At 28.7% G+C, this 25,634-nt stretch overlaps 7 protein-coding genes across 7 annotated transcripts; 3 read left to right on the forward strand and 4 right to left on the reverse strand.

Annotated features, from left to right (window-relative positions):
- Positions 1 to 320: 320 nt before the first annotated feature.
- On the reverse strand, positions 321 to 2,360 carry LOC128963602 (uncharacterized). Its single transcript, XM_054310114.1, has 8 exons — positions 2,354 to 2,360; positions 1,728 to 1,976; positions 1,568 to 1,645; positions 1,466 to 1,508; positions 1,170 to 1,393; positions 996 to 1,115; positions 503 to 922; positions 321 to 427 (listed from the first exon to the last, which is right to left on the reverse strand). The coding sequence occupies exons 1-8, from the start codon at positions 2,358 to 2,360 to the stop codon at positions 321 to 323; spliced, it is 1,248 nt and encodes a 415-aa protein (XP_054166089.1).
- Positions 2,361 to 2,797: 437 nt separating this feature from the next.
- Positions 2,798 to 6,224, reverse strand: LOC128963603 (uncharacterized). The gene is made up of 4 exons (XM_054310116.1): positions 4,893 to 6,224; positions 4,721 to 4,828; positions 4,584 to 4,648; positions 2,798 to 4,511 (listed from the first exon to the last, which is right to left on the reverse strand). Exons 1-4 carry the CDS (start codon positions 6,222 to 6,224, stop codon positions 2,798 to 2,800), a joined length of 3,219 nt encoding a protein of 1,072 aa, XP_054166091.1.
- A 1,934-nt stretch (positions 6,225 to 8,158) lies between these two features.
- LOC128963770 (uncharacterized) lies at positions 8,159 to 9,040 on the forward strand. Its single transcript, XM_054310293.1, has 2 exons — positions 8,159 to 8,656; positions 8,794 to 9,040. The coding sequence occupies exons 1-2, from the start codon at positions 8,324 to 8,326 to the stop codon at positions 8,875 to 8,877; spliced, it is 417 nt and encodes a 138-aa protein (XP_054166268.1). The 5' UTR covers positions 8,159 to 8,323; the 3' UTR covers positions 8,878 to 9,040.
- A 2,244-nt stretch (positions 9,041 to 11,284) lies between these two features.
- Positions 11,285 to 14,055, reverse strand: LOC128963604 (zinc finger protein 800-like). Its single transcript, XM_054310117.1, has 3 exons — positions 13,988 to 14,055; positions 11,465 to 13,566; positions 11,285 to 11,391 (listed from the first exon to the last, which is right to left on the reverse strand). The coding sequence occupies exons 2-3, from the start codon at positions 13,563 to 13,565 to the stop codon at positions 11,285 to 11,287; spliced, it is 2,208 nt and encodes a 735-aa protein (XP_054166092.1). The 5' UTR covers position 13,566; positions 13,988 to 14,055.
- On the forward strand, positions 14,008 to 17,193 carry LOC128963768 (pre-mRNA-processing factor 6-like). The gene is made up of 2 exons (XM_054310292.1): positions 14,008 to 16,931; positions 17,007 to 17,193. The coding sequence occupies exons 1-2, from the start codon at positions 14,244 to 14,246 to the stop codon at positions 17,157 to 17,159; spliced, it is 2,841 nt and encodes a 946-aa protein (XP_054166267.1). The 5' UTR covers positions 14,008 to 14,243; the 3' UTR covers positions 17,160 to 17,193.
- Positions 17,194 to 17,362: 169 nt separating this feature from the next.
- On the forward strand, positions 17,363 to 20,862 carry LOC128963471 (uncharacterized). The gene is made up of 2 exons (XM_054309980.1): positions 17,363 to 18,854; positions 20,147 to 20,862. Exon 1 carries the CDS (start codon positions 17,414 to 17,416, stop codon positions 18,812 to 18,814), a length of 1,401 nt encoding a protein of 466 aa, XP_054165955.1. The 5' UTR covers positions 17,363 to 17,413; the 3' UTR covers positions 18,815 to 18,854; positions 20,147 to 20,862.
- Positions 20,863 to 22,299: 1,437 nt separating this feature from the next.
- On the reverse strand, positions 22,300 to 24,229 carry LOC128963470 (xaa-Pro aminopeptidase 3-like). The gene is made up of 2 exons (XM_054309979.1): positions 22,726 to 24,229; positions 22,300 to 22,634 (listed from the first exon to the last, which is right to left on the reverse strand). The coding sequence occupies exons 1-2, from the start codon at positions 24,065 to 24,067 to the stop codon at positions 22,411 to 22,413; spliced, it is 1,566 nt and encodes a 521-aa protein (XP_054165954.1). The 5' UTR covers positions 24,068 to 24,229; the 3' UTR covers positions 22,300 to 22,410.
- Positions 24,230 to 25,634: the final 1,405 nt, after the last annotated feature.

The following is a 25,634-nucleotide window of genomic DNA, read 5'->3' on the forward strand; positions in this document are numbered from 1 at the left end:
GTTAAATACAGCATTAGTTGACAGCAATGAATAGGACTTTACTTTTTTGCTTTGATTTCAATATACAATCAATTATTTATTCACATTAATTATCAACTGGTAGTGTATTTCAGTTATAAACTAAATGCTAATTAATGCGAATAAATAATTGCTTAATATATTTATATTAATATATTTACAATTTATAATAATAACCGGTATGTTGTCAATAATAAATCTTTTATTGCAATTATATTTTATTTAAATTAACTTTTAATATATATAAATATATAGTTTTTAAATATTATATTTTAGTGTAACTTATGTTAAATGTGATTAATTTATCCTCCAATAAGACATGGATTCATCCTATAATTTAAATTAAAACCTCTTCCTACTTCTTGATGATTGCTAACAAAGCGAGCATATATAGGTCCAGTGCTATTATCTATTAATATATTTATTAATACATTTAGTATAGAAATTGTTAAACTAGTGTTAAAATTATTAGTTATCTAATTACCGGTAACTTCAGAGTTAGTCATTGGGTTTGGTGTCGGTGGGTATAACTGTCCATTAAATCTGTATCCACATAGTCTTCTTCCAGCTATAAATAGGTAATCAAATGGACAATCATAAGGTCCGGCTCCGCCCTCATTACTGCCGACTGGATTTTGTGTAGCCGTATCGGGAACTATATTAAAGTATCTACCGGGAGGTATAGTTGTAGGTCCCTCTTGAGGCTGATTCTGATCGGTTATGTGTACATAGACTGTAGGTACTGAATAGGTAACTGTGCAAAATCCAGGCTCTTTTTTAAAGCAAATAGTATAATCTAAATTATTTAGATACCCTCCCAATGAAGGAACAGTAGGTTCATCATAATTAAATGAGCGAATAGAGCCCTGGACACCAATGTGATACTGTAGACAATTAGGCGGTGCTATATTAGATGGTTTTATTAAGAAGTTTTTAATATTTTATTTATTTAATTCAATTGATTTAAAATATAATACCTCTATAAATACTGGAGCAATGAATTTGAGAGACTCTTATATCGAAAAGTCTATTTCTGTTAGCCATTGTTAGGACATTAAGAGTCACCGGACTGTTAGTCGCAGACATATCGATATAAACTAAAAATCATTTAATTTTTTAGACTAATGATATAAAATCAATTTACAACATACTGTGTTGTCCAGTATTATAGCCACAAATTGGAGGAATAATATTATTCTGTGTCTGTCCGTTGACAACAAATCTGTCCGAATCACAGGTGCCTTCACGCGGACGACTCAAATCAAATACAAGAAAATCAAGTCTTATTTGACAAATATCTGGTCTGATTCGTTGAACTGTCACCGAACAGGCCCTCGAATCGGTGTAAGGCGACGGAGCGTTTGGATTACGGAAACTGTAATTAGTATTAAGTTATTAATTGCTTTATTAATTAAGTAATAAACATGAAAAATGTCGATTAACATACTAAGTGCCATTGTTTACAATTGTTCCACCACATGTGACCTGGACTATTTGTTTAATTTAATATTAGATATTTAATAGAAAATTGAATTCAAATAAAACTTACAAAAACAACAAATTCCGACTGGAATTCCTGGTTGTTGTGGCCAACCGTTTAATGAGTTAATTGATCCCGAATTGGAACCTAAATTTTTATTGTGTTGTAGTTTTACATATAATTATATTACATTTTATAATATAAAAAATAAAATATAGTTTAATATTACCTTGATTAGATCCATATTGTGGTGTAGCAAAACAGGTACCTAATGGTCGTCCGCCACGATTAGTGCACTCGGAAGTAGTTCGGACGCAAATTCCTGTGCGATTGCCATCACTTGTGGCACAATCGCTAACTTTTGCATCTATATTATACATATCTCTACCTCCCAGTCCAGGTAAGTAACCCAATCCACTACCAAAACCGCCAGAACTTAATACGTTGTTTAAACCATTATTAGCACCAAAAGTCCAAACTTTTATTGATTATAAATTATTTTTATTAAAAAATTAATTTACTATTTTTTTATTAAGAAAAAATATATATTCTTACATCTTTTTTGTCTATTTAGACAATAAATTCCATAAATATTTAGAATTAAAAAGATTATTAAAACTTTATAGAAATCCATAATAAAATTATAAAACTAAATACAGTAGTATTAATCTGAAATATTATAGACTCTCACAATTGTTTAATGATATAAAAACAAATTTTGTATAAAGTAGATAAAAAATGCTTTTAAATTATTTTTAAAATAGTTTATTAATTTATATTAAACTATCTAATGATCTATAAAAATATGTCAATTGAAAAATTTATGATAATTTAAAAACATAATAGATCTAAAACTTGACATAATTTGTCAAATATATAATAGTAAACAAATATGTATTAATATATCGATAATATATAGATGACAAACCCTTCCTCTGCTTTGTATAAAATTTAGATCATTATTTATATCATTATAGATTCAATTACAAAAAATTCACTACAAAATACAGTACAAATAAATAAATATTTTATAAAATAAATTTATTATTTTTATTGTTGACCTTATAAACTTTAGATTCACTTATATCCATAAATTATTTTTGTTTTATATAATAAAAAATCTAATAAACTAAATCTTCAAACTTTAAAGATAAATATTTTTAAAAAAAATTACTATTAAAATTCATTTATATAAATCACCTAATTTTTAAAAATGTCATAATTATTTTTTAAATAATAAACTACACAAAAATTATGAAAATTAAAAAATATAAGAAATTGAAACATTTCAACATTTCATTAATATTTAGCAACTGATCGACTTTTGGCAGCCGAAGAGGACGTTTGTTTCATAAATGATCGGTTCGGAGACAAGAGTTGTGACGATCGCCTCATTGAAGTTAAAGATCCGACATCTGATGTCATGTTTGTTCGGCTCACTGTTGATGGCGTCCGATAGGTCCTCATATTTGGATTCTGACTTATTGTCCGATTACTACTGATAGTTGTGTATCGATTAATTGGTGATCGGGTAGACACTTGAATAGACACTGGAATACCAACTTTTGGTTTCATCTCATTTAATACATTTTTATCGTGAAGTGGTAATGAAGTTATTGGAGCTTTTCTTATCGGAAGCTTTGATCTCAAAGTTGTTGATGAAACAGGTTTTTCTTCAATCGGTTTCTCATTGATTTGTATGGGTGTGACTATTGCAGCTGCAGTTGCAGTGGATGGCGATGATATACTTGTGCGACGAGGCAGACATCCGGATCGGTTGATGCGTTCATTTTCAATGACAATTACAGGCGTTTGAAACGTCGAATTTTCAATTATATCATTTCTGACCACTTTTGTAGGCGTTATGATAGCTGTCGGCTGTTGACTATTGTATGGATTTGTCACTTGAAGTGTTGACGGACGGACTATACTTGTATTGAAATCTTTAATATTATTTTCTTTGAGTGTCCAATAGTTTTTCAATTCAATAGGACTAACGATTCGGTTTTGATTTTCACTAATATCTCCACTCTTTGTTTGTTTTGTTTTTATTATTTCTGAATTTACTATTTCTTTATCGTTAATATTGTTTATAATATTTTGATTTTCATCTAATTTAGTTAAACGCTTTGCAAGCCGTGTCTCCAATTCTGATGGTTTACAACTTAATGTTTTTCTTAAAGGAGAAAATCTGTCAAAAGATTTCTTTTTGTTGGTTTCGTCATCAGATTCTCCATCTGATAAATAACAACTTTTTTTAATAAAACTATTGTTTTTCAATTTAGTTTTATCTTTACATGAATTTTCAATTTCTAATTCATTAATAGTTTCTCTACTTTTAAAATCATTGACATTTCTATCTCTACTGTTTAAGTTAAGATCTGAAATGGGAATCGCTGAACGAATTCTTCTTCCGCTACCAACCCGTCTTAAACTACCACCAAATATAGGCAAATCAGTACTTCCGACATCACTGGCTGTCAGGAACTCCATGAGTCCGTTATGTAATTCGTCTTCTTGTGAAAATCTTCGCGATCTGTGTTTTAATTTATTGTCATTAGTTGTCAAACTTGTTAAACAATTGCTTGAAGTCGATGGCGTTAAACTGTTTTCTGTCGATGATATATCAGAATCGACATTATTTTGTAGACGTCTTAAATGTGAATTAGATTTTCGTGCCTCAAGTTTCAGTTCATTCTCACGTCGTCTTTCATTCTCATCGATGGCTAATTTAAATCTTTGGCAAAACGATAAAAATATTTTGAAGCATTCTTCGAGTTTGAAATTATCTAAATCTTCGCACAAGAACTCAGCCATTTCTATACGAATTGATTTCAATTGTGATTCAATAATTTGTGACAATTTCTTAATTTCTTTTTCACTTTTCTTAAGAAATGAAACCATTTCTTTGTGAAAAACTGAATCAACTTCTGGTTTATTGATATACTCTTTAAGTTTTTTAATTTTGTCTAATAATGTATTGGCTTCAGTACAAAGATTTTCAATAGAAATCCTAATAATAGAGTGTATAATATAGTAAATAAAATTTATTTTGAGATAAAACAATAAATTGATATATATTTACTTTGAAGCCTCCTCTAGACTGGGCATCACATCAATTAAATTATTTATGCCTTTTTTCTCTGCTTGCTAATCAACAAAATTTTATTATATATTAATATTAAAAATACATTATAAAATTAAAAATTAAATTTAACCAACCATTGCCACATAATGTATTAAATTGATTCCCGGCTTATTTGCTCTGATTTCTGGTAATTTAAGTAAAGACATCATCTTAAATCCGGCAGCATTTCCAGCATAACCCCCCTATAATTAATAATTAAAATTACATTAATGTTTATTTTACTGCATTTAAAATAGAGATAATAACCGAATTTAAGAAATTTCCAAAAACTAATATCAAATACAAGACTTCGTGAAGTGCTTTGTTGTCTTTGATTTCTTGAGCCGCATTTCGTATGGCTTTAACGGCCGGTTCCAAGTAAGTCATATTTGAATGGAATTCCTCTTTTAGAAGCATTCCTTCAATTTTCAATTTATAATTTGGTATTTGTATTAATTTTAATAAAAATTTTTCAGCAATTGGTAAGCGATGTAAATCAGTTTCATTATTCTTAAGCAAATCAGTTTCATTTGCTTCGGGAAGTATTTTAAGCAAATTCTTTAGCTTTTCTGTTCCCAATTCTTCATGATTTCCATAAGAAATTTTATTAATTAGATCATCAGTACTGCCTCGACATTGTTTAAGAAAAATGTTGACATTTAATGTCTTTTTGTTGTCTAATAACTGTAACTCCGCTGGCATTTGATATTCACCGCTAAGCCGTTTAATACCTTTACGTTCGAGACTATTAAAAGGCGAGCCAACGATTTCTGAAGAGTGCGGACGTCTTCTTTGCAGATGAGGTGAGCCGTGACGTGAATTGGGAGCAGAATTGTTGATCGGCTGACAAAACAACTCTTCGAGTTCATTAAAATCAAGATTATTAGGTGAGTCTGATTCGTGGTTTTCCGCCACAAGACTCCATAGATTTGGTTTCTCGGATGAAATTACTTTTAGTGATGGAATTTTAGACCAATTAATTGATTTCATTTTGGATTTTGGTTTTGGGATTTCTTGTTGTGGCAATTTTCGGCCATTTTCTTCTGATTCATCACAATTTGATTCATTTTTCCAGTTTTTAGATCTTAGTAAAGATGTTTGTTTTGAAATTTCATTATTATTTGTTTTGCTTATGTTTTTACATGAAAGTAATGTTACATCTGAGGTATTAACCGATGAAGTAGATAACGATGAAGTGGATGTTTGTGATATTGGTAACGGAGGAGGTGGTAGTGGTGGTGGCACTGGTATTAATTGAAATTGGTTTATCGGGGGAGGGGGTGGAGGAGGTGGTGGTGGCGGTGGAACAGCCGATACAACGTTGTTTGATTCAACTCTATTATTGTCTAATGATTTCTTTATATGAAGTAATCGTAAGAGCCGTTGGGCATCATCTTTGCATTTGATTGAAGTGACAGCACTGTTAATAAGTGCTTCAACACAATCCCAAACAATTGCTGGTAAATCATTGACATTATAATCGATATCAAGTAAATGTTGTAATATATTAAGAAAATGTCTCTCATAGTCAACATTTCCCGATATTTTGACCAAAATTTTCCGAACATATTCTTGATGTAAACTTTTGTTTGAAGACATTTCCATTTAAAAATAGTTGTAAAATACAATTCTGAAGGATATAATTATATACATATAGTTAGCACAATATAAAGTGTAAATTAACTGTTTATTAAATTTATTAATAATGCGTTTAGAGTTTGCAAAATAAATAAAAATAAAGATAAATTTACAATTAATTAATTATTTCATATACAGTACGTGTAAAATAAAAAATTCATGTAAAAATAGCTTTCGAAACAAACAAAACAAAGTTTTGAAACAAACTGATTAATGCAGAGTCAGGTAAAATTTACCAAAAAAAATATATTATTATCACTTTTAATGATTATTTTACCAAAAAATTAATAATAATTATAATTATTAAAACCTATACATACTATATTGTGATCAAATTTACTACAAATATTGTTAACATCAATATATAGTATATTTATATTTTATGTCACAAATGATTGTCATTTATTTTAATGAAAACTTAATTATTGTCTATTAGAAAGACTGTTCGTTATTATGACAGTTAATACTGTAGTCTTTAAACATTATGTTAATGTTTTTCACAAATTACTTGACGATGACTTTCACTCATTTTTGATTTGTTTTTAAACTTCAATTTCATATATCAATTGTATGCTATGTTTGATAATTGAATAATAAAAAACTTTTATTTTTTTTGTTGGTGAGGATGACCTCAAAAATCAAGAAATATTGAGTGTATATATGTATGTGTAATAAAATATGAGTGGGCAGAGCGGTACTCGCTTTATATGGCTTTACTTAATCAAACCATTTACAGAAGTTTTACCTCAAAATATGTTTTAATTTCAATGTTTTGAATATATTTAAAAGTTGCCTTTAAATAATTACAATTAAAACCAAACTTAAAATAACAAAAATACTTACATTATTATTAAATTAGGGCATGTTTTGCTATAATATAATATTTATGAAATTCGTGATCACATCTATCAATGGAAACTTACATTTTCACTGAATTAATTTTTTTGTCAAAACTTGTGATCATATTTTATTTCTATTGAAATTATTTAAATCTATTTATTATATATAATATATTAAGATCTGGTTTATTAAATTGGGTATTAAAACAATTTAGTCTAATAATAATAATTTATCTTTACTTTATAATCTATAGTTATTTTATTGTATCACTTTATTGTAATACAAGTACTGTATATGGATTAACATTGAAATTAAGAATTATATATTTATTACTATTAAATAAAGTACAAAATAATAATTTATTGTATGCTTTATTATATTACACTATATTAACATTTATTATATCGCATGTATGATAATGTCCAATATTTTTATTAGAATAAAATTATTAAATTATTAAAAAAAAACTAAATGTAATAATATAAATTTTTAGACATTTTAGAATAAAGTATAAATTGTGTAATAAAATAAATATATATAATTTACTATAATTTTATTAATACATTTGTTGTATACGTGTTTTAAAAGTTTATAGTATGTTAAAATTAAAGTTTTTATTATAAAATATACCTACATTTTTGTTATTATCTATATTTTTAATTTTAACATAATTAATAATTGATTTCAGTAGATTTTTTATTTATATTATTTCGCATAAACTCACGTTTACTGATATTTAATTGTAATTGATTTTTAAGACAAAAATTTGAAATACAATTTAAATCAGATTGAAGTTAGATTAACTTATGACAGATTGTAATTTAATATATTATTTTGATTAATGTTATATCATAAGTATATTTAAAAATATAAATATTTTAATTTTCTATAATATCATCAAATGTATAGATTAAATAAAACACTTGAAGTTAGTCGACACTGTATTACATCAAATTGTACACTAAATTACACTTATTATAGCGTTTATGCGCTCAAAGGCATTGACTTATGCTTTAAATGAATGGATGTCTGAAAACAATGTTATGAATAGCATTCATAGCATTCATAGCATTCATACGTAAACATTAACATTAAATACTGCTATCAATTGCTGTCTCTATTATTAGTTGTTTCTATGTTTATGTGTTTTTGAATGCTATGTCAAAACCGATTGACAATATTAATGACCCATTAGATGATAATATGTCATATTTGATGAAATGGTGATCAATTGGTACAAAAGATATGTTTGTCAATTGATGGCACAGTCGTTGGTATTGTGGATATGTGTTGTGGATGTAGTGTTTGGTTACTATTGTGATCATAATTATTGTGTCCATAGTTCACAATATTGTTGTGGAGACAACCAGTGCTGCGATTATGTCAACCAAACGGTCTTCAACTCTATTGTTATCATAATATCATTGATAATCATGTCATCGATATTATGGCTTATTTTCCGTATATTTTGCTTCAATAGCACAATGATTGTCATTAAAAAAATTGGCCAAAAATTTATCGTAAAGCCGACCAATCGGGTCATTGACCAGAAGGTGAACATTCATTGATTAACCATTTATTGACTATTTTTTTGTAGCAATTGTTATAATATTTTAGACATATATGATATATAGATATATATAATATGAAAATTAAACTTTAATTGTAATTATTATCTAATTGTCTTAAGCGTTGGCTCGAAGACCCGGAATCAAGTCTATTAACCGATGAGTTGGAGGTCAGACACGGATCAAACACACGACATGACCGATGAAACCATGATTTGTATTTGCATTGGCTTTTATTACCCATTATGTCCATCACTTTAGTTGATGACAGCCTTTGACCACAACCACCACAATCACCGAATCTCTTCACTAAACTCTAATGAAATTTTTTTATAACAAATTTGTTGATATGATAAACATTTTTGTTATTAACTAATTACAGCTTTGATTGTAAATCTTATTGTCACTCAGTTTTGATGTGAATCTAATTTACAATTACCGGTATTTTAGTGACAATATTTGTTAATATTTTGAAAATTGATCATTAATTTAATAGTTAAATATTTTTTAACACATGGTTTTATTTGAAATTATTATGTCTGAAAATTATCAATATATATATTGCAAATTTTCAGACATAAAAACTTTATGTTTATTAAAATTTAATTAAGAGATAAATTATTTTTTATATGGACTCAGGAATGAGTTTAATAATTATATGGTTTTGGTTTTATAAACTTATTTTATAATTTATTTAACAAATATAATTTAGATTGTCTTCCATATTCAAGTTATTATTTTAATTTATTATTATTATTAGATTTATAAAATATCATTTTCAAACAATATTAACTGCTATTTTTTTAATTTATAACATAAACTCTAGACTCACTGCAATATCTTTATTTAATTAAAATAGCATTTATTTAATTTTATAAAAATAGTGTGAATAAAATATAATTAAGAAGCCATTGAAGTGCATTTAGCGGCCAATTGTAAAATATAATGATTTATATTCTTTAAAACAACTATTTATTTTATATTTAATCGATTTACCGAATATTTTCGATCTCTAATAACTATGATATTATGCGGTTAATGATAATTGTATGATATTTCAGCATTAGATTTATATACTGTTAATTAACTAATAACTAGTTTTATTGTGATTTGCAATATTTAAACAGATTGACATGAAATAATAATGATCGTTATTATCAACAATATTTATTTATAATACTGTAATTTATCAAATGTATTACTATGTATATCACTACAATAAAAATTGTATTTATTTAATTATTAAAGTTTATTAATAAATATTTGTATATATTTTATTTGTCTTAAATTAATGAAATAAAAATTATTATATATTGATTGTACAGTAAGAATTTATACAACTTTTAAACAGCTTAGGTATGCTAGCAATGGGTGGTGTAATACCTCTAAACTTATTGAAATTATTGTCATATTTTATTAAATCAAATTATACTGTTATACAGGTATATAATGTAGTCGTACTTTAAAGTTGATAATTACATAAACATTTTTTTAATAATTAGGCTTCCATTGCCTGAAGTAGTGATAATAGTTTTAAGTCACTATAAAAGTTAGTAAAAATTGGCAAATAGTTACTTAAAAGTATTTATTTTCAAGCAATTTTTTGTATTTAATTTTTTTTAAAACATTTATTACTGCATTATAATGCATACTTTATTTTTTTGATCTAATATTTTATAAAAATGTAATTTGTTTTAATTTAAAATTATTTATAATATGAAAAAACTACGTTAATTGTCAGCAACTGTAATAAAAAATTGTTTGTTTGACAAATCATATTAATAAACGTTAAATGTTTTGTAGTCACTATTTCTCTAAACTATGATTTATTTCTCTTCTTTTTTTATACAATTGCTTTACAAATTTTATATATTATTATTATTTTTCATTTTTATCACTAAAATTGTGTTAAATTAAAGGATTTTAGTCAAAAATAATTTTTAATTATTAAGCAAAAGTTAACTAAAAGTTGATAAAATTTAATAACGACTTAAAAAGTTATTTGTAAGTGATATAAAATTTTGTATAATCGCTTATTTATAAATGATATACTCATATATTTAATATGAGCTCATTCTCCGATATCGGTAAAAATAGTTAAATAACTTCAAATGGATAGACTAGTTATAACAATGTAACTATAAAATTAATAATTTTTTAAATCAAATAAAATAAATAAATTTTTATTTGATTGTATCATCAAAATCATATAAATCTACCTTGAACAAAATGTACACATTTTTTACCTTTATGAAGTCTATCAAAAGAAATATTTGTTACCGGTTTAGATATTAATACAAATTGAATTGTGTATTGAATTAAGTGAATAAATTAAATATATAATACAATAGCAATAATTTTAATTTATTTTATATTTATAGATCAAAAAAAAAACTAAACTAATTTTCTGTACAATAATATCAAATAAAATTATATTGTATAATATCTTGATTTTATAAAAAATTTATTTTATATTTACATTTTATCCATAAATTATTATACTGTATATTAGATAAATATTTTAATAAGTTAACAAAATACTGAATATAAATTTAAACATTTACCTCAAAATATACAACAATTAACAAAATATCGTATAAATGATATATCATATTATTTATCGACAATTTCGTAGCACTTTTTGGTTTTATTTCCTAACTTTGAAGCACTGGTTCTCAAATGAATTTTAAGTTTTGAGTTTTTTTCAGGACTTTCAGCTTCTAAATGATGATAATATAAATTTTATAAAAATAAATAAATAATATCACATTTAATACTTTATTTAATGCAAACCTTTTTTCATTTGATTGCAATTGTCATCACAATCTATAGTTGATTTAATCGGTAAAATTACAAGTCGTGGTTGAATAAGATTAGGCAGTGTTTGGTAATGTTTGCCAATCATTTGCTCATTTATGTTATGAGTGTTTATTAAATGATATTTCATGTCATTTTCATAAATTGAATGGTATGAACATCCGTGACATTTAAGGATATTATATCCTAAGTGAGTGACCGCATGTTGTAGTAATTGATTCAAACTCATAAAGTCTTGATTTGGACAATGACTGCATTGTAATGACTTAAGATCTGTAAATTCTTTAATCTTTTCTTCAATACTATTCGGAAGTACAAAATTTGTGGTTAAATTGTGAGCTAATGTTGTGCTTATTGTCATTTGTCTCTTATAGTTAGGAACTGAAGATGACTTAATTTTTGACGCGCTTTTCAACTTTGATTGACTCTTGTATTTACTTTTAACACTTTTGACCACATTATTGACAGCCTTAGACTTCGATGAATTACCATTAATCTGATGGTTTCGAATTTGTTTTTTGACAATCAATCGTTTTCGACAACTTTTCTCATGACTTCTCTTAGCCGGTGCCCAATCAAAGACAACACCACATTTGTAAATACATTCAGCATTTATTCTCGAAGCCGATGGTTTAACATTTGATGACAAACGAGTTTTACATTTATTAGAAATAGAATTTTGATTACTTGTACTTCTCTTAGCTGATCCCATAGTTGATTCGTTGCTAATATTACTTTTTAAAATAACAGATTGATTGGTGCCATCTTTGCTTTCATCACTTACTTCTTCAATTTCAGAACTGTTTCCACTGCTATTTGTCGAATAAGCCCTTCTTTTCATAACTTCTTTTAAAGTAATTGCTTGAGTTTTGGTCCGCTTATGGATTTGGATCAAATGTCTCGTAGCGTTTGATAATTGTTTGAATGCAAGTGAACACAATGGACAGGGATATACAATACGACGAGTTGAATGAATAGTCTTCATATGTACTCTCAATGTTTTGGTCGACGAGAAAGTGGTCGCTGAGAGATGTGGACAGAGATCACACTTTAAACTCAATGTCTGATTCAACTGATTTTGATTAATATTATCATTCACTTCTATTTTGTTGTCCACCGGTGGAAGTATTTCCTCAACTCTTTGTCTTTTCAGTTTTTCACTCATTTGCCTAAAATTCTTCATTTCTTTGAATAAATTATTGATAATTTGTTTTTTATCGCAATTCGTGTTATTTTCATTACAATCAGAATTGTTTTCAAAATCTTGAAGACTTTGAAACACGGCGTTAGAATTGGATTTAATTGTCGACAATTGAAGCTCCAATTGTGGTGACTCTTCGTGTCGCTGTTTTTCGTCATTAACTTTATTAAGACATTTGTCAATAAATTGACACTTTTGTATAACAAGTTGATTATCATTTGGATTGACATTTTCAACACAACTGTTTGTCGCCGAACTCGAAGACATAGGAGAAATGATATCTAAAGATGTATTGCCACTAATAGCTTCTTCAGGTTCAGGCGTTTGTTGTGTATGTATGACTGTCTCGACCACATCATTATCATCACAATTATCTTCCATTTCTTCTTCTTCATCATTGAAGTGTATTTGTGTGGAATCAAAGAGAAGCATTCGTTCGCAATAATGGTTTTTACAATAAAACCTTTTGTGTGATATAAAGTTGGCTAAACTTCTGAAGAGATTTGTACAGATCTTGCATTCATATATGATATTACATTCATTTAATATAAGATCTTTCACTTCAACTGAAGAATCTTTAATACAATTAAGAATCTGTCGGACATTTTTGACACCCAAATTAATTGGTTCCCGAGTGAGTGAATGGTCAATATTATCATCATAGCGATCATCATTTGATACGCTATCGTGAACTGCTTCTCCATCACTATTGACTTTCAAAGAACCAGTACTTAACACTGGTTTTAATATCTTTGACGGACAATATGTGTTGTCTGTTGTCTTATTAGTTAATTGTGTATTTAGTTTCTTGTTTTGTGGAACTAATAACTTGAATGCTGTTTGTGTTTTCCTTAACTTTTGCCTATTTTTCCCCATTCTGTAAAATAAAGCAAATATCATATAATAATTAATCAAAATTAGACCATTAAATCATATGCTATTAAGTTGTTCACTGCGTAACCAATTGCAAGACCATTGACTGCAATAAGGATGTCATGTGTTTGTGGGACATCACCTGATAGCACCTCTCAGCACATCTTTGTCTACAAGACAATCAATTCAATCAATTTAATCAATTGTTAATCTAATACAATCAGTTCAATGTTTGCTATTATGATTGACATCAACTGATGGCAGTAAAGGTGATAATCAGTCGTTTAAATAGACTTTTAGTGGTCTCTAATGTCTATTAAGTGTTGTACTCATTAAATACAACATTTAACACAACAGTTAAGTCCACTTAAATCACTTAAGACTGGTCTCAAAACAGGTTGCAGTGATCAACAAGAGTGACATACGTTGTCCTAAACCATGTGATAATCAGTGGTTAATAATATTATCAATCAGTTGGTCCTTTAAATACACATTATATACAATACGGACAATAAAAATGAGAAAATCTTTTACATAAGTATTAGTCCATAGATTGCATTGCAGTCGTCATTCAAGTCGTCGCTGTGTTTATACTTTGCTAAAGACTTTCAATGTTTTCATTTCGTTTTGTTTTGACTTTCATCTGATTGTAATCATTAAATGTTTTAAAAATCAGATCCAATGATGAACTCTTTAGCCAACGTCCCACATCCCGGAGCTCTTGTAAGCAAAAAGAAAAAGGCATTCATAGGATTGCCGGCACCGTTGGGTTATGTGGCCGGTGCTGGTCGTGGAGCCACCGGTTTTACCACTCGAAGCGATATCGGTCCGGCACGTGATGCCAGTGATGTTCCCGATGATAGACACGCGCCTACTAAGGCTCAGATCGTCAAAAAGTCTAAAAAAGGTGACGAAGAAGAAGACGAAGAGGAAGACTTAAATGATTCAAATTATGACGAATTCAATGGTTACGGCGGAAGTCTTTTTAGTAAAGATCCGTATGATAAGGATGATGAAGAAGCGGATCAAATTTATGAGTCAATTGATAAACGAATGGATGAGAAGCGCAAAGAGTATCGCGAAAACAAATTGAGGCGAGAATTGGAAAGATATCGTCAGGAAAGACCTAAAATACAACAACAGTTTTCCGATCTTAAAAGAGATCTCAATGCTGTCTCTGAAGATGAATGGCTAAATATTCCAGAAGTGGGCGACTCTAGGAATAAGAAGATGAGAAACCCGAGAGCAGAAAAGTTTACTCCGGTTCCCGATTCCATTCTGGCCCACAACTCAGCGATGGCCAGTGGAGAGACTGTTGTATCAATTGATCCCCGAACTGGTCTTAAAACTCCATTTACAGGCGGAACGTCCACTGGTTTGATGACTCCGGGAGGTTTTTTGACGCCTGGAAATCTAGATCTTCGCAAAATTGGTCAGGCGAGAAATACATTGATGGACATCAAGTTGAATCAGGCATCAGATTCTGTTAATGGACAGACTGTTGTTGACCCGAAAGGTTATTTAACAGACTTGCAGTCCATGATTCCGGCTCACGGAGCAGATATCAGTGATATTAAAAAGGCTCGTTTGCTTCTGAAATCGGTTCGCGAAACGAATCCCAATCATTCTCCCGCATGGATTGCTTCAGCACGACTTGAAGAAGTTACCGGAAAATTACAAACGGCTCGTAATCTTGTGATGAAAGGCTGCGAAATGTGTCCGAATTCAGAGGATGTCTGGTTAGAGGCGGCACGACTTCAACCGCAAGACTTAGCGAAATCAGTTATAGCACAGGCTGTCCGTCAGATTCCATCATCAGTTCGCTTATGGATCAAAGCCTCAGAATTAGAACAAGAAATAAAAGCAAAGAAACGAATTTTCCGAAAAGCTTTGGAACACATTCCCAATTCTGTTCGATTGTGGAAAGAGGCCGTTGAGCTGGAAGAACCAGAAGATGCACGTATTCTGTTGAGTCGAGCCGTCGAGTGTTGTCCAACAAGTGTCGAGTTATGGCTGGCTTTGGCAAGACTTGAAACTTATGAAAATGCTCGAAGAGTACTAAACAAAGCCCGAGAAAATATTCCAACAGATCGACAAATTTGGATAACAGCTGCAAAACTGGAAGAAGCTCAGGGAAACATTATTATGGTTCAAAAAATTATCGACAGAGCTATCTCTTCACTCGCCACTAATGGTGTTGAAATAAATCGCGAACAATGGCTTAAAGATGCGATGGAAACTGAAAAATCAGGTTCAGTATTGACCTGTCAGGCCATTGTTGGTGCTGTTATTGGTTATGGTATCGATGATGAGGACCGTAAGCACACTTGGCTCGATGACGCCGAAAATTTTGCTAATCAGGAGGCATATGAGTGCTCCCGAGCTGTCTATGGTATCGCTATTAAGGCATTTCCTAATAAGAAGTCTGTTTGGTTAAGGGCTGCATATTTTGAGAAAAATCACGGAACATATCAAAGTTTAAGACAATTATTACAATCAGCCGTTCAAAGCTGTCCACAAGCAGAAGTCTTATGGCTTATGGGAGCTAAGTCTGAATGGTTGGCCGGTAATGTCAACTCTGCTCGAGAAATACTAGCGCTTGCATTCAAAGCCAATCCAAACAGTGAAGAGATTTGGTTGGCGGCCGTTAAGCTTGAATCAGAAAATGAAGAATACAATAGAGCGAAGAAACTATTAGAAAAGGCAAGACAAAGTGCACCCACTGCTCGTGTCCTCATGAAGTCTGTTAAACTTGAGTGGCAATTGGGAAATATAGAATCCGCCAAAAAACTTCTTGTATCAGGTCTTCAAGATTATCCAAATTATCCTAAACTTTGGATGATGTCCGGACAAATTGCTGAACAAGAGAATCGAATAGATGACGCCAAAGAAGCTTATAATAATGGTATCAAAAATAATCAGACATCTGTTCCTCTATGGATACTATTGGCCCGATTGGAGGCCAAATCACGACTCGAAAAGGCTCGGTCTGTATTAGAGAGGGCTCGGCTACGAAATCCCAAGTGTCAAGAGTTATGGATTGAATCGATTCGTATTGAGAGAAATGTTAATAAGGAAGCGGCTATTCCTATGATGGCTAAAGCACTTCAAGAATGTCCACAAAGTGGTCTTCTGTGGTCTGAAGCAATATTTATGGAGAATCGGCCGCAAAGGAAAAGCAAAAGTGTAGACGCATTGAAACGTTGTGAACACGACCCACACGTTTTGCTTACCTGTTCTTTACTATTTTGGACCGAAAGAAAACTAAACAAAGCGCGACAATGGTTTACCAGAACACTTAAATTAGATCCAGATTTAGGCGATTCTTGGGCTTACGCTTACAAGTTTGAACTTCTTCACGGAACTAAGGTATCGCTATTTGAATTTACGAAATAAACTTACATTTATATTGTTTACAAATCAATTTATTGAATGATTTTTTAGGAACAACAGGAAGAGCTCAAGAAGCGATGTGTGGCAGCAGAGCCCAGACATGGAGACAACTGGTGTAAGGTTTCCAAAAATATCTACAACTGGAGGCTTAAAATCGATGAAATATTAGAGCAAACGGCACACAACTTACCGATTCCCACATAAATTGCTATCATTTAACACTAAATTATCACACATTTGTCAATTAATTTGCATTTTTTTTGTTCATTAAATTAACATAAAATTAAATAATAATTTGTTTAATTTGATAACTAATTCATTAATTATACTATAATTTGAATGTAATGTCTGTTATAATATGTCGTTGTTTTTGAATGAAGTGCTCTAAACACGTGTTTATTGTTATGAATGACATTATTATACAGTAATATCTGTGAGTAACTGTCATCCAGTTATCCATGGATTCAATCAATGATAACAAAGATCTTATTAATCACTATCTTAACGATCATTTGTTTCTTAATGTCTTAGAGTTGATTCCCATAACACAACTGTTTAATCTAAGACTTGTTTGTCAAAGATTCAAACGATTAGTTGATTATCAGTTGACTTTTAGAAGATGTATCGCCATAGCCATCAATATTGGATGTGATGACAATACTAATGATGAAGACGATGATGAATATGACTCGAAATGTGATTGCAATGATTACAGACATCGGTTCACAACAAATGATTGCTTATATAAGAGCTGTCGACAAGTGAAAGACGGCTCAAGAACTTTGTATGTTTTAAACGACAATCAATTGATCCAATTGTTCACATTTTGTCCTAATATCAAAGCTCTGAGTCTTGAGTCGACAATTATTGACAGAAATGTTTGGCAACACTTCCGCGACAATTGTCCCAAAGGTGTCCAACACATAGACTTTTCCAATTCTCAGGGTTTGATCGATGAGGTGATCCGTTTCATTGTTATCACTACCGGTCAGACACTTCAACACATCATTCTTAATGATAGCGATATTAGTGAATCAACTCTTGAATTTATTTTGAAAAACTGTCCAAAACTTGAGGTTTTAAACGTCAGTAAAAATGTTAGGATTACTGGTCTTTGTTTTGGACTTTTACCACAATCTATCAAAAGACTTGTTTTAAATAACTGTTGGAATCTAAGTCTTGAAGCAATTAAGTGTATTGTCACTGGAAGTGCTAAATGTCTAACGAATTTAGAGATCAATGGAGAGTTCATCGACAACAAGATTGTGTCTGAAATTTGTGAAAATTTATTTAATTTACAGATTTTGGAGATCGACTGTTCAAACATTGAAGACAAACATACTTTACATAAGTTATCCAATTTAAGACATTTGGAGGAATTGAATCTTTTTTTACCATCAATTAAATTTGATTATATATTGTGTGATATTTTGAAAAATAATTATTATCTAAAAAAACTAAGTCTTGACGGCGCTATTGTTACCGATTACTCGATTCAGTTTTTGCCACAATTTTGTCCACATCTTGAATACCTATCGATTGCATTTGAAGAATTGATTATCAATAATAAAATTAGTGATAATTGTTGCGAATCATTGGCTAAACTTAATAATTTACAACATTTGGATTTACAATACACTAAAATTGGTGATAAACTGATTCAAGTGATAACTGATTGTCCAAATATATTGACCGTTGAGATAGAAGGCTGCAAACAAGTGACCAACAAATTGATTGATTGTATGATTGATATCGCAAAACAAAGACCTAATAAATCATTGACTCTCTTTGCCCGCGAAACTCATTTAAATGAACCTGAAGTCCAAATTCCCGATAACTTACAACTAATTTTAAATTAATTATTTTTTGCGCAAAATTCAATCAACACTCATTTAATTGGTAATTATTTATTATATGTACCTAAAAATTAATTGTAATTTAATATTTTTGTTATTTAAATTACGGTAAGTATTACCAGTAGTGTAAATTGCATTTTATAATTAAAATTATTTTCTAAAATTCATACCTAACTAACTGTAAACTGCATAACTAATTTCAATGACATTTGTTGTTGTTTTTAAAGCATCTTTACTTAAAATATTTGTTATAATTACATATCTATTGTATTCCTTATAAGGTATTTAAAAATAATAAAATTACAATATATCAATATCATATATACTGTAGTATATCATAATAAATAGTATTTAATATTAATAATAGATTAAATACTATTATTATAATTTTGTACATTTCAAATCATTTATAAAATTAATATTAATACATATAAACTATTTAATGTCTGCTAAAAGTTTTTTGTTAAATCTTATTAAAAATTTTGAATACAATATTAATAAGACCTATTGAAATGCCATTATTGAAAAATACATTATGTATTTTAGTAATTATTAGTTGAGACAGACAACACATTTTATTATACTGTATTTAAATATCCTATTTTTATTTTTAAAGCTTTAATGATTAAGTATTTATAAATACAGTAGCTTTTAAAAAGGTATTATATTTTAAAGGTATATCATTTAAATAAAAGCTTATCCTGTAGTGACTGTTATATATATATATATATATATATATATAGAGAGAGAGAGACGGTTGAGTTAGAGAGAGATTAAGATACTATTATACATGGAAGGAATGGATGAATGAATGGATAGGGAGTTGTAGGTTAGGGATGGGTAGTGGAGGAGACAGATGCGCGCCATATGACCAAAGCCTACAAATTATTAGTAAGTGTTTTGAATGGTTTGATCCAATAGGAACTCTTGTTTACCACAAAACAGTTATAGCAATACAAACACCCAAACCATGGTTTATACCATTTTCAGACATTTTCAAAACCATCGCTTTTGTCTATAAAAATACATTTAAAGCAATCGTTAATTATATGTAAAGTTGTTTATAATTTGCTTAATTATTGATTGCATTTGTGTTTACTCTGAAAGCTTTCGTTCAAAGACTAATTGATTGCTTCAATCAAAGTAAATGTTAGTTTCATTGCAAACAAATCCATCAATTGATTGTTATATTATCTGTCATTGAAAGTGTCAATGCATTGTATTTATTGTTTATTCTATATTTTGCAACAAATCTTACAAAACTTTATTTAATTATTAAATTAAAAAATGATAAAATTATCTAATTATGTTATTTTCCATTATTTTATAACAAAGATTACATGAGAAAAACTCGAAGAAATGGCTACAAAAGATCCGAAATCAACTGAGACCACAAAGAAAGAAGAAACCATAACTAAAGCACCAGAAACTCCCAAAGATCCGCTTCAAGAGTTTAAAAGACGCTCAAGAATTGATTCGTTGGGATGTATTGTCTTCATTGGTCTCTTATCATTCATCTTTCTCGACACTTCTTACCTTAACCTTAACATTGGTGGCAATGCTTCAGGAGTTCAGGTGTCATCCTATTGGCACAAACTTGAGCTCGTCTTATGCTACCAATCACTGAGCACTGCATGGCTTCTATTTAACATGTTTTACGTAATCTCCCGGCGCTGTAAAACTCAAAACCCCGACCCATTGGAAGCAAGTCGGGACCCGAAAGTACAAGAGGCCAACCAAATGTTTCGTAACTCATTTGAGCAGTTCTTGTTGTCGGTCTTCGCTCAGATCATTTCCATCAGTTTCATCGACAAGAGTATCCTAATTAAGCTGATCCCATTGATTAACGTATTGTTCATAACTGGAAGAATTGCATTCTTCTTCGGTTACCCCAAACGTCGTACATTTGGCTTCTTATGTTCAGCTATTCCGACCACTCTTCTCATTAATTACAATCTCATCAAATTTATTCAAAGTCTCTTCTTTTAAACCAAACTTTCAAACCATAGCTAAACAGATCACCCATTTGTTAGAAAAGTAGTACACATTTACGAGTAATGTATGAAATTTATTAAACATTTATATGATTAATACCATTATATCGTATATCATATGTATCTTAAATATCATTGTCACATATAAATTGTAATCCATATATCATATCATTATTTATAATTTCATTTCATTTATAGTTATATAACATTAATATTAAAGTATAAACAATTGGTAGATATCTTGAGATACTTATTGATGTAATGACCAGTTTTTAATACTTTAAAATAAATATATATTTAAATAAAAGAAATTTATTTAATTGTAATTATTAATCAATCTAATTGTGTTTGCAATAAAAAGACACAAAATTGAGTGATCAGTAAAAGATATGTTGTGATGAAGTAAGTGATGTCCATATTTGAAAATTTACCATCGATGGTACTTTTGGTGATAAAACATAATATAAGAAAACACAACGACTCAATCATTATGACAATTGGTATTATGTGATCACTGTTTGTCTTTATCACCGGAATCACTACATCAACGATAACACCAACGAAGAGACAAATTAATAATATGACTAATATAACGACCGGAATGTAAGTCAATCTAAACATCATTTGAGACCAATTGATGTCTTTAGTTCTCATGTCAGTCATTGAGATAATCATTCATTTATTACAATAAACTATTCATTTAATAGTAAACATTAATTAATGTCAAATAATACTTTTTTAATTAATATTTGTCATTAAATATCTGATTTTAGTTCACATCAAATGTATCAATAAAATTGTTTTACTGTTTTTAAACATTTAAAAGTTTAATAAAAGTTAGCACACATTGTTAACTTGAATATTTAAAGTACAATATAATAAAAAACAAAATAATAATATTAATAGTATTATAGTATAATTACTAAAACGTTATGATGCAAAATTATTATCATTCTTAAAGTAATCAAAATTTAAATATCATCATTAATATAATAAAAATGTAAATTTTTCAATAATAATTTTTAAGAGTTAATTTATATTAATTAAAAACATATGGCATAAATAGTATAAAATCTTGTATCATATAATTTATAAAGCGATGCATTAAACAGGAAGTTAATTGTCGATATACAGTATATATACTTTAATTGAATTAAATTTAATTTACTTCAATGTTAGAAAATTTAATACTTATTTTTTAACTACAGTAGTTATTGACACTTAGATTAATATCTAAAGTGTTTGGTAACTATAGATTTTAAGCCATAAGGTAAGCATTGTTTAAATACAATCAATGGTAACTATTTATTATCACAAATTGTATTATCAGCACCGGTTACTTATTACAGTATAATGTATTATATTTATGTACAGATATAGTGTAACAAATAAAGAAAACTATAAAAATTCAGTCAATACTAAAACAGCATTTAATAAAATCTCTGTCAATATATAATATACAGTACATAACAAATATTTAAAATTATATAATTTAAATATTTTATAAATATTACGGTAAATAACAAACATAAAATACTTTTACCGGTAAATAGTTATATTAATACTAAACAAACAAACAGTGCATTTAATAATGTAATGTTAAAATTAGATGAGATTAGGTTTATGTGGACATCCAGTGGTCAATATCTCGACGCGACCCGAATGGTTCATCAGAACGTCGTCTTCAACTCTCATTCCTATTCCTTGAAACTCTGGTTTAATCATTGCATGACTTTTATGAAAATAGAGTCCGGGCTCTACTGTAAAACAATAACCGGGTTTTAGGGTAAAATTTCTAGGAATTGATGGACAGTCGTGAACATCAAGCCCTAAATAATCATTAAAATAATTAAAATTATATCACTATTTACTATATATTTATAAACAATATCAATAATAAATATTATTTCAAATACATACCTAAATAGTGAGAGACGTGATGTGGACACAATCGGTAGGCCAAAGATATGGCCTCTTGTGGTGAAACAGTTATATTGAAAGCATTAAAGTCAAGTAAAACCTTTGAAAGTAAAGTACACATCAGTTTGAAGAGGAGATCCAATGTCATCATTGAGTCATTAGAGACGGCAGATATTAACTCTGATTGCACTTCACACAGAGCTTCGTGAAGATCGCGTCGTAATCGTGAGACACCAAAGTCACCATTGATTGGCCACGACCTCGTTATATCACTATTATAGCCATCAACATCTTCACAACCACCATCTATCATAACCCAGTCATTTGGAGAACAGAATTGATTATTATTTCCGTAGTGAATAATTGTTGATCTCTGACCCGAACCACAAACTATAGGGAAAGATATATTTCGGGCGCCATTAAAACGGCATTCAAACTCAAATTTGGCCGCTATATGTGCCTCATTGACAATCGTGTTTTGTGATAATGAATTGGTCCATCCCATTGTATTAGCCATCGCTAGACTACCTATACTACACACTCTTCGCATAGCATTACACTCAGCTTTGGATTTGCTAAGTCTTAACTGTTCCAAAAGTGGTGACATTTTAAGTATAGCTGTTTTTGAATTGAGATTCAATAAGTTTCTCAAAATTGGGTTTAATTTATCACAACTTTCACTGCTATTTGTGTTGCCATTTGTTTGATTGAAACCTGACTTTGAGACAAACAATTGTCGAGAAGGGCTATGAGTAGACATCAAGTCTTTCAATTTGGATATATCTCTGAAGTCATTGCAAATACTATTAATCCACGGAGACTGCTCTCTGAGGTCACTTCCGTCCCATAGTTGCTTCATCTGTTCACCGAAAGGCGCAAACATTATAGACTCAAGTGGTTCGCCGTGACCTCCAATTAAGGCTAAAACACAATCAGCCGATTGACTGGTCGTTAGTCCCGTTAAATAAATAAAATCTGAGTTTTGTTTGAAATGAGTGCACGGGATCCTCGTGTCGGCCAAATGTGGACGACTGGAAGCGCTCACCAATATTATGCTCGGTTTGTGTCCAACATATGAATTCTTGTCAATCAATTTCATGAGGTTTTGGTGTCTCTCTCGGATCTCTTCGCTTGTGATCAATGAAGACATGGCTGATATAGGAGTCAATTGTGGCACTGAGTTCTGGTCTTCGGCCGGACACTCAACAGCAGTCGACTTCAATATTGTCGAAATTTCGGGTGAAAACTGACTGAAAGTAGTCGACGATGACATCAAATGTTTGGCCAACTCGTGAGGTGACTGAACCGATAATAGCAATCGTTTGGCAAATAAGTTAATCATAATTTGAAATAATTTAATAAATAATAATAAAATCGAGTCAACACTTGTAAATGAATTGAAAACAAAATATAATTTTAATGATATTTAATGAAACATTAAAACAGGTTTTAAATATTTCACTTAATTATTAACTGTATGTTTGTTACAAACATTACATTACAATACATTGCATTACATTTCAATGTCAATAACGTTGACAACAATTGACATCACTTTCTACTGTAAAACACTTAAGAATATTCTCTAATTATATATCATTAACTCAAGTGATGTTCAAAAAACATGATATTTATGGCACTAAATGTGTTCATATAATTTTGATCAATAGTTGCATTTTTTAAATAAATTGATTTATATTTTTCTAAGTGTTTGATTATTAATAATATTTCTAATTATAACTATCATACATGTACTAATTATCAATTGATAAAAATTTTATAATTAAATAGCATTTACATTATTTTGAGTATTTTATAATTTCATTCCCCTAAATTTTATCATATTATTTTTATTGTGAATTATTTTTAAAAATAAATATTATTACTAGTACTAAATAAATACTATAATATCAAAATATAGATTAGTATAGCTTATACTACACTGTAGTAATAATATTTATTTACTACATTTAAATTTAATTATTTTTTGTCATTGATGTGTTTATTTTTTGTTTTTATGTATTATAAGTATTAATGAAATTTATTGACAATGTTTCTATAATTACATACTCTTATGTTTATTTAGTTTATGTGATAATACAAAAGTTTATATTAAATTTATCAAATTATTGCAATTTATTATGGCGTGAGATATGAGTTTATAAATTTGATAAAATTGAATGAATTTGTGTATATATTAATTCATACTTAATTATTTAATATTAAGATTAAATTATTCATAATAATGTACTCTAATGTAATGTATAAATACGGAGTCTATTTTATATAAAGTACTGAAATGTGTTATCATTTTGAATTATTTCCAAGTTTTTGTTAGTTTTAATAATTTTTTTGCAAGTAATAAACTTTAGACAAGTGTGTATTAAATATAGACAACAAATATATTGATATCTAATTAATATTCACATTATGTTTAAATAATAATTTATTATTTATAAAAGTAAAATACTTTGATTACTAAGAATACTGCAATTATATTTTTATTAAATTATCATATATATTCATATATATTTATAAATTAGAGCATAAATAGAAGATAATTTAATTAAAAATATAACAAAAATAAATTGATAAAACTTTAATAAATATTTACTAAATATATATATATATATATATATATATATATATATTTATATCTAATTAACGCAATATGCTATAATTAAAATCTAATATTATACTGTATTATAATTACAGAATTATGACTTATTAGAAGTAATTTATTTAATATTTATTGTTTTATAATTATATTATATAATTAAATAAACGATTTAAAATTTTAAAATGTACTGTATATGTAGTACTGTATTTACTCAAATTTAGATAATATAATTGAAATTATAGTAACATTAAAATTATTCTATAAATTATATTCACGTCGATAAAAATCA

This window comes from Oppia nitens, unplaced genomic scaffold, assembly GCF_028296485.1.
Source record: "Oppia nitens isolate AA-2021 unplaced genomic scaffold, nextdenovo-longstitch-racon4-pilon3 scaffold7_pilon_pilon_pilon, whole genome shotgun sequence".
Lineage (NCBI taxonomy): Eukaryota > Metazoa > Arthropoda > Arachnida > Sarcoptiformes > Oppiidae > Oppia > Oppia nitens.

Bases quoted from the DNA above. Each gene is read 5' to 3' on its own strand.
- LOC128963471 (XM_054309980.1), top strand. From the start codon at position 17,414: ATGGATTCAATCAATGATAACAAAGATCTTATTAATCACTATCTTAAC.
- LOC128963604 (XM_054310117.1), bottom strand. From the start codon at position 13,565: ATGGGGAAAAATAGGCAAAAGTTAAGGAAAACACAAACAGCATTCAAG. The intron at 11,392-11,464 runs GTTTGCATTAAA...ATCATCATTTAG, and splicing joins TTGCAATCAAATGAAAAAAG to AAGCTGAAAGTCCTGAAAAA.
- LOC128963768 (XM_054310292.1), top strand. From the start codon at position 14,244: ATGATGAACTCTTTAGCCAACGTCCCACATCCCGGAGCTCTTGTAAGC. The intron at 16,932-17,006 runs GTATCGCTATTT...ATGATTTTTTAG, and splicing joins AACTTCTTCACGGAACTAAG to GAACAACAGGAAGAGCTCAA.
- LOC128963770 (XM_054310293.1), top strand. From the start codon at position 8,324: ATGGTGATCAATTGGTACAAAAGATATGTTTGTCAATTGATGGCACAG. The intron at 8,657-8,793 runs GTGAACATTCAT...AATTGTCTTAAG, and splicing joins ATCGGGTCATTGACCAGAAG to CGTTGGCTCGAAGACCCGGA.
- LOC128963603 (XM_054310116.1), bottom strand. From the start codon at position 6,224: ATGTCTTCAAACAAAAGTTTACATCAAGAATATGTTCGGAAAATTTTG. The intron at 4,649-4,720 runs GTTGGTTAAATT...TTTGTTGATTAG, and splicing joins TAATACATTATGTGGCAATG to CAAGCAGAGAAAAAAGGCAT. The intron at 4,512-4,583 runs GTAAATATATAT...CTCTATTATTAG, and splicing joins AGTCTAGAGGAGGCTTCAAA to GATTTCTATTGAAAATCTTT.
- LOC128963470 (XM_054309979.1), bottom strand. From the start codon at position 24,067: ATGATTAACTTATTTGCCAAACGATTGCTATTATCGGTTCAGTCACCT. The intron at 22,635-22,725 runs GTATGTATTTGA...ATGATTATTTAG, and splicing joins TCACGTCTCTCACTATTTAG to GGCTTGATGTTCACGACTGT.
- LOC128963602 (XM_054310114.1), bottom strand. The intron at 1,509-1,567 runs GTAAGTTTTATT...TTAAACAAATAG, and splicing joins AGTCGGAATTTGTTGTTTTT to TCCAGGTCACATGTGGTGGA. The intron at 428-502 runs GTAATTAGATAA...ATATATTAATAG, and splicing joins GACTAACTCTGAAGTTACCG to ATAATAGCACTGGACCTATA.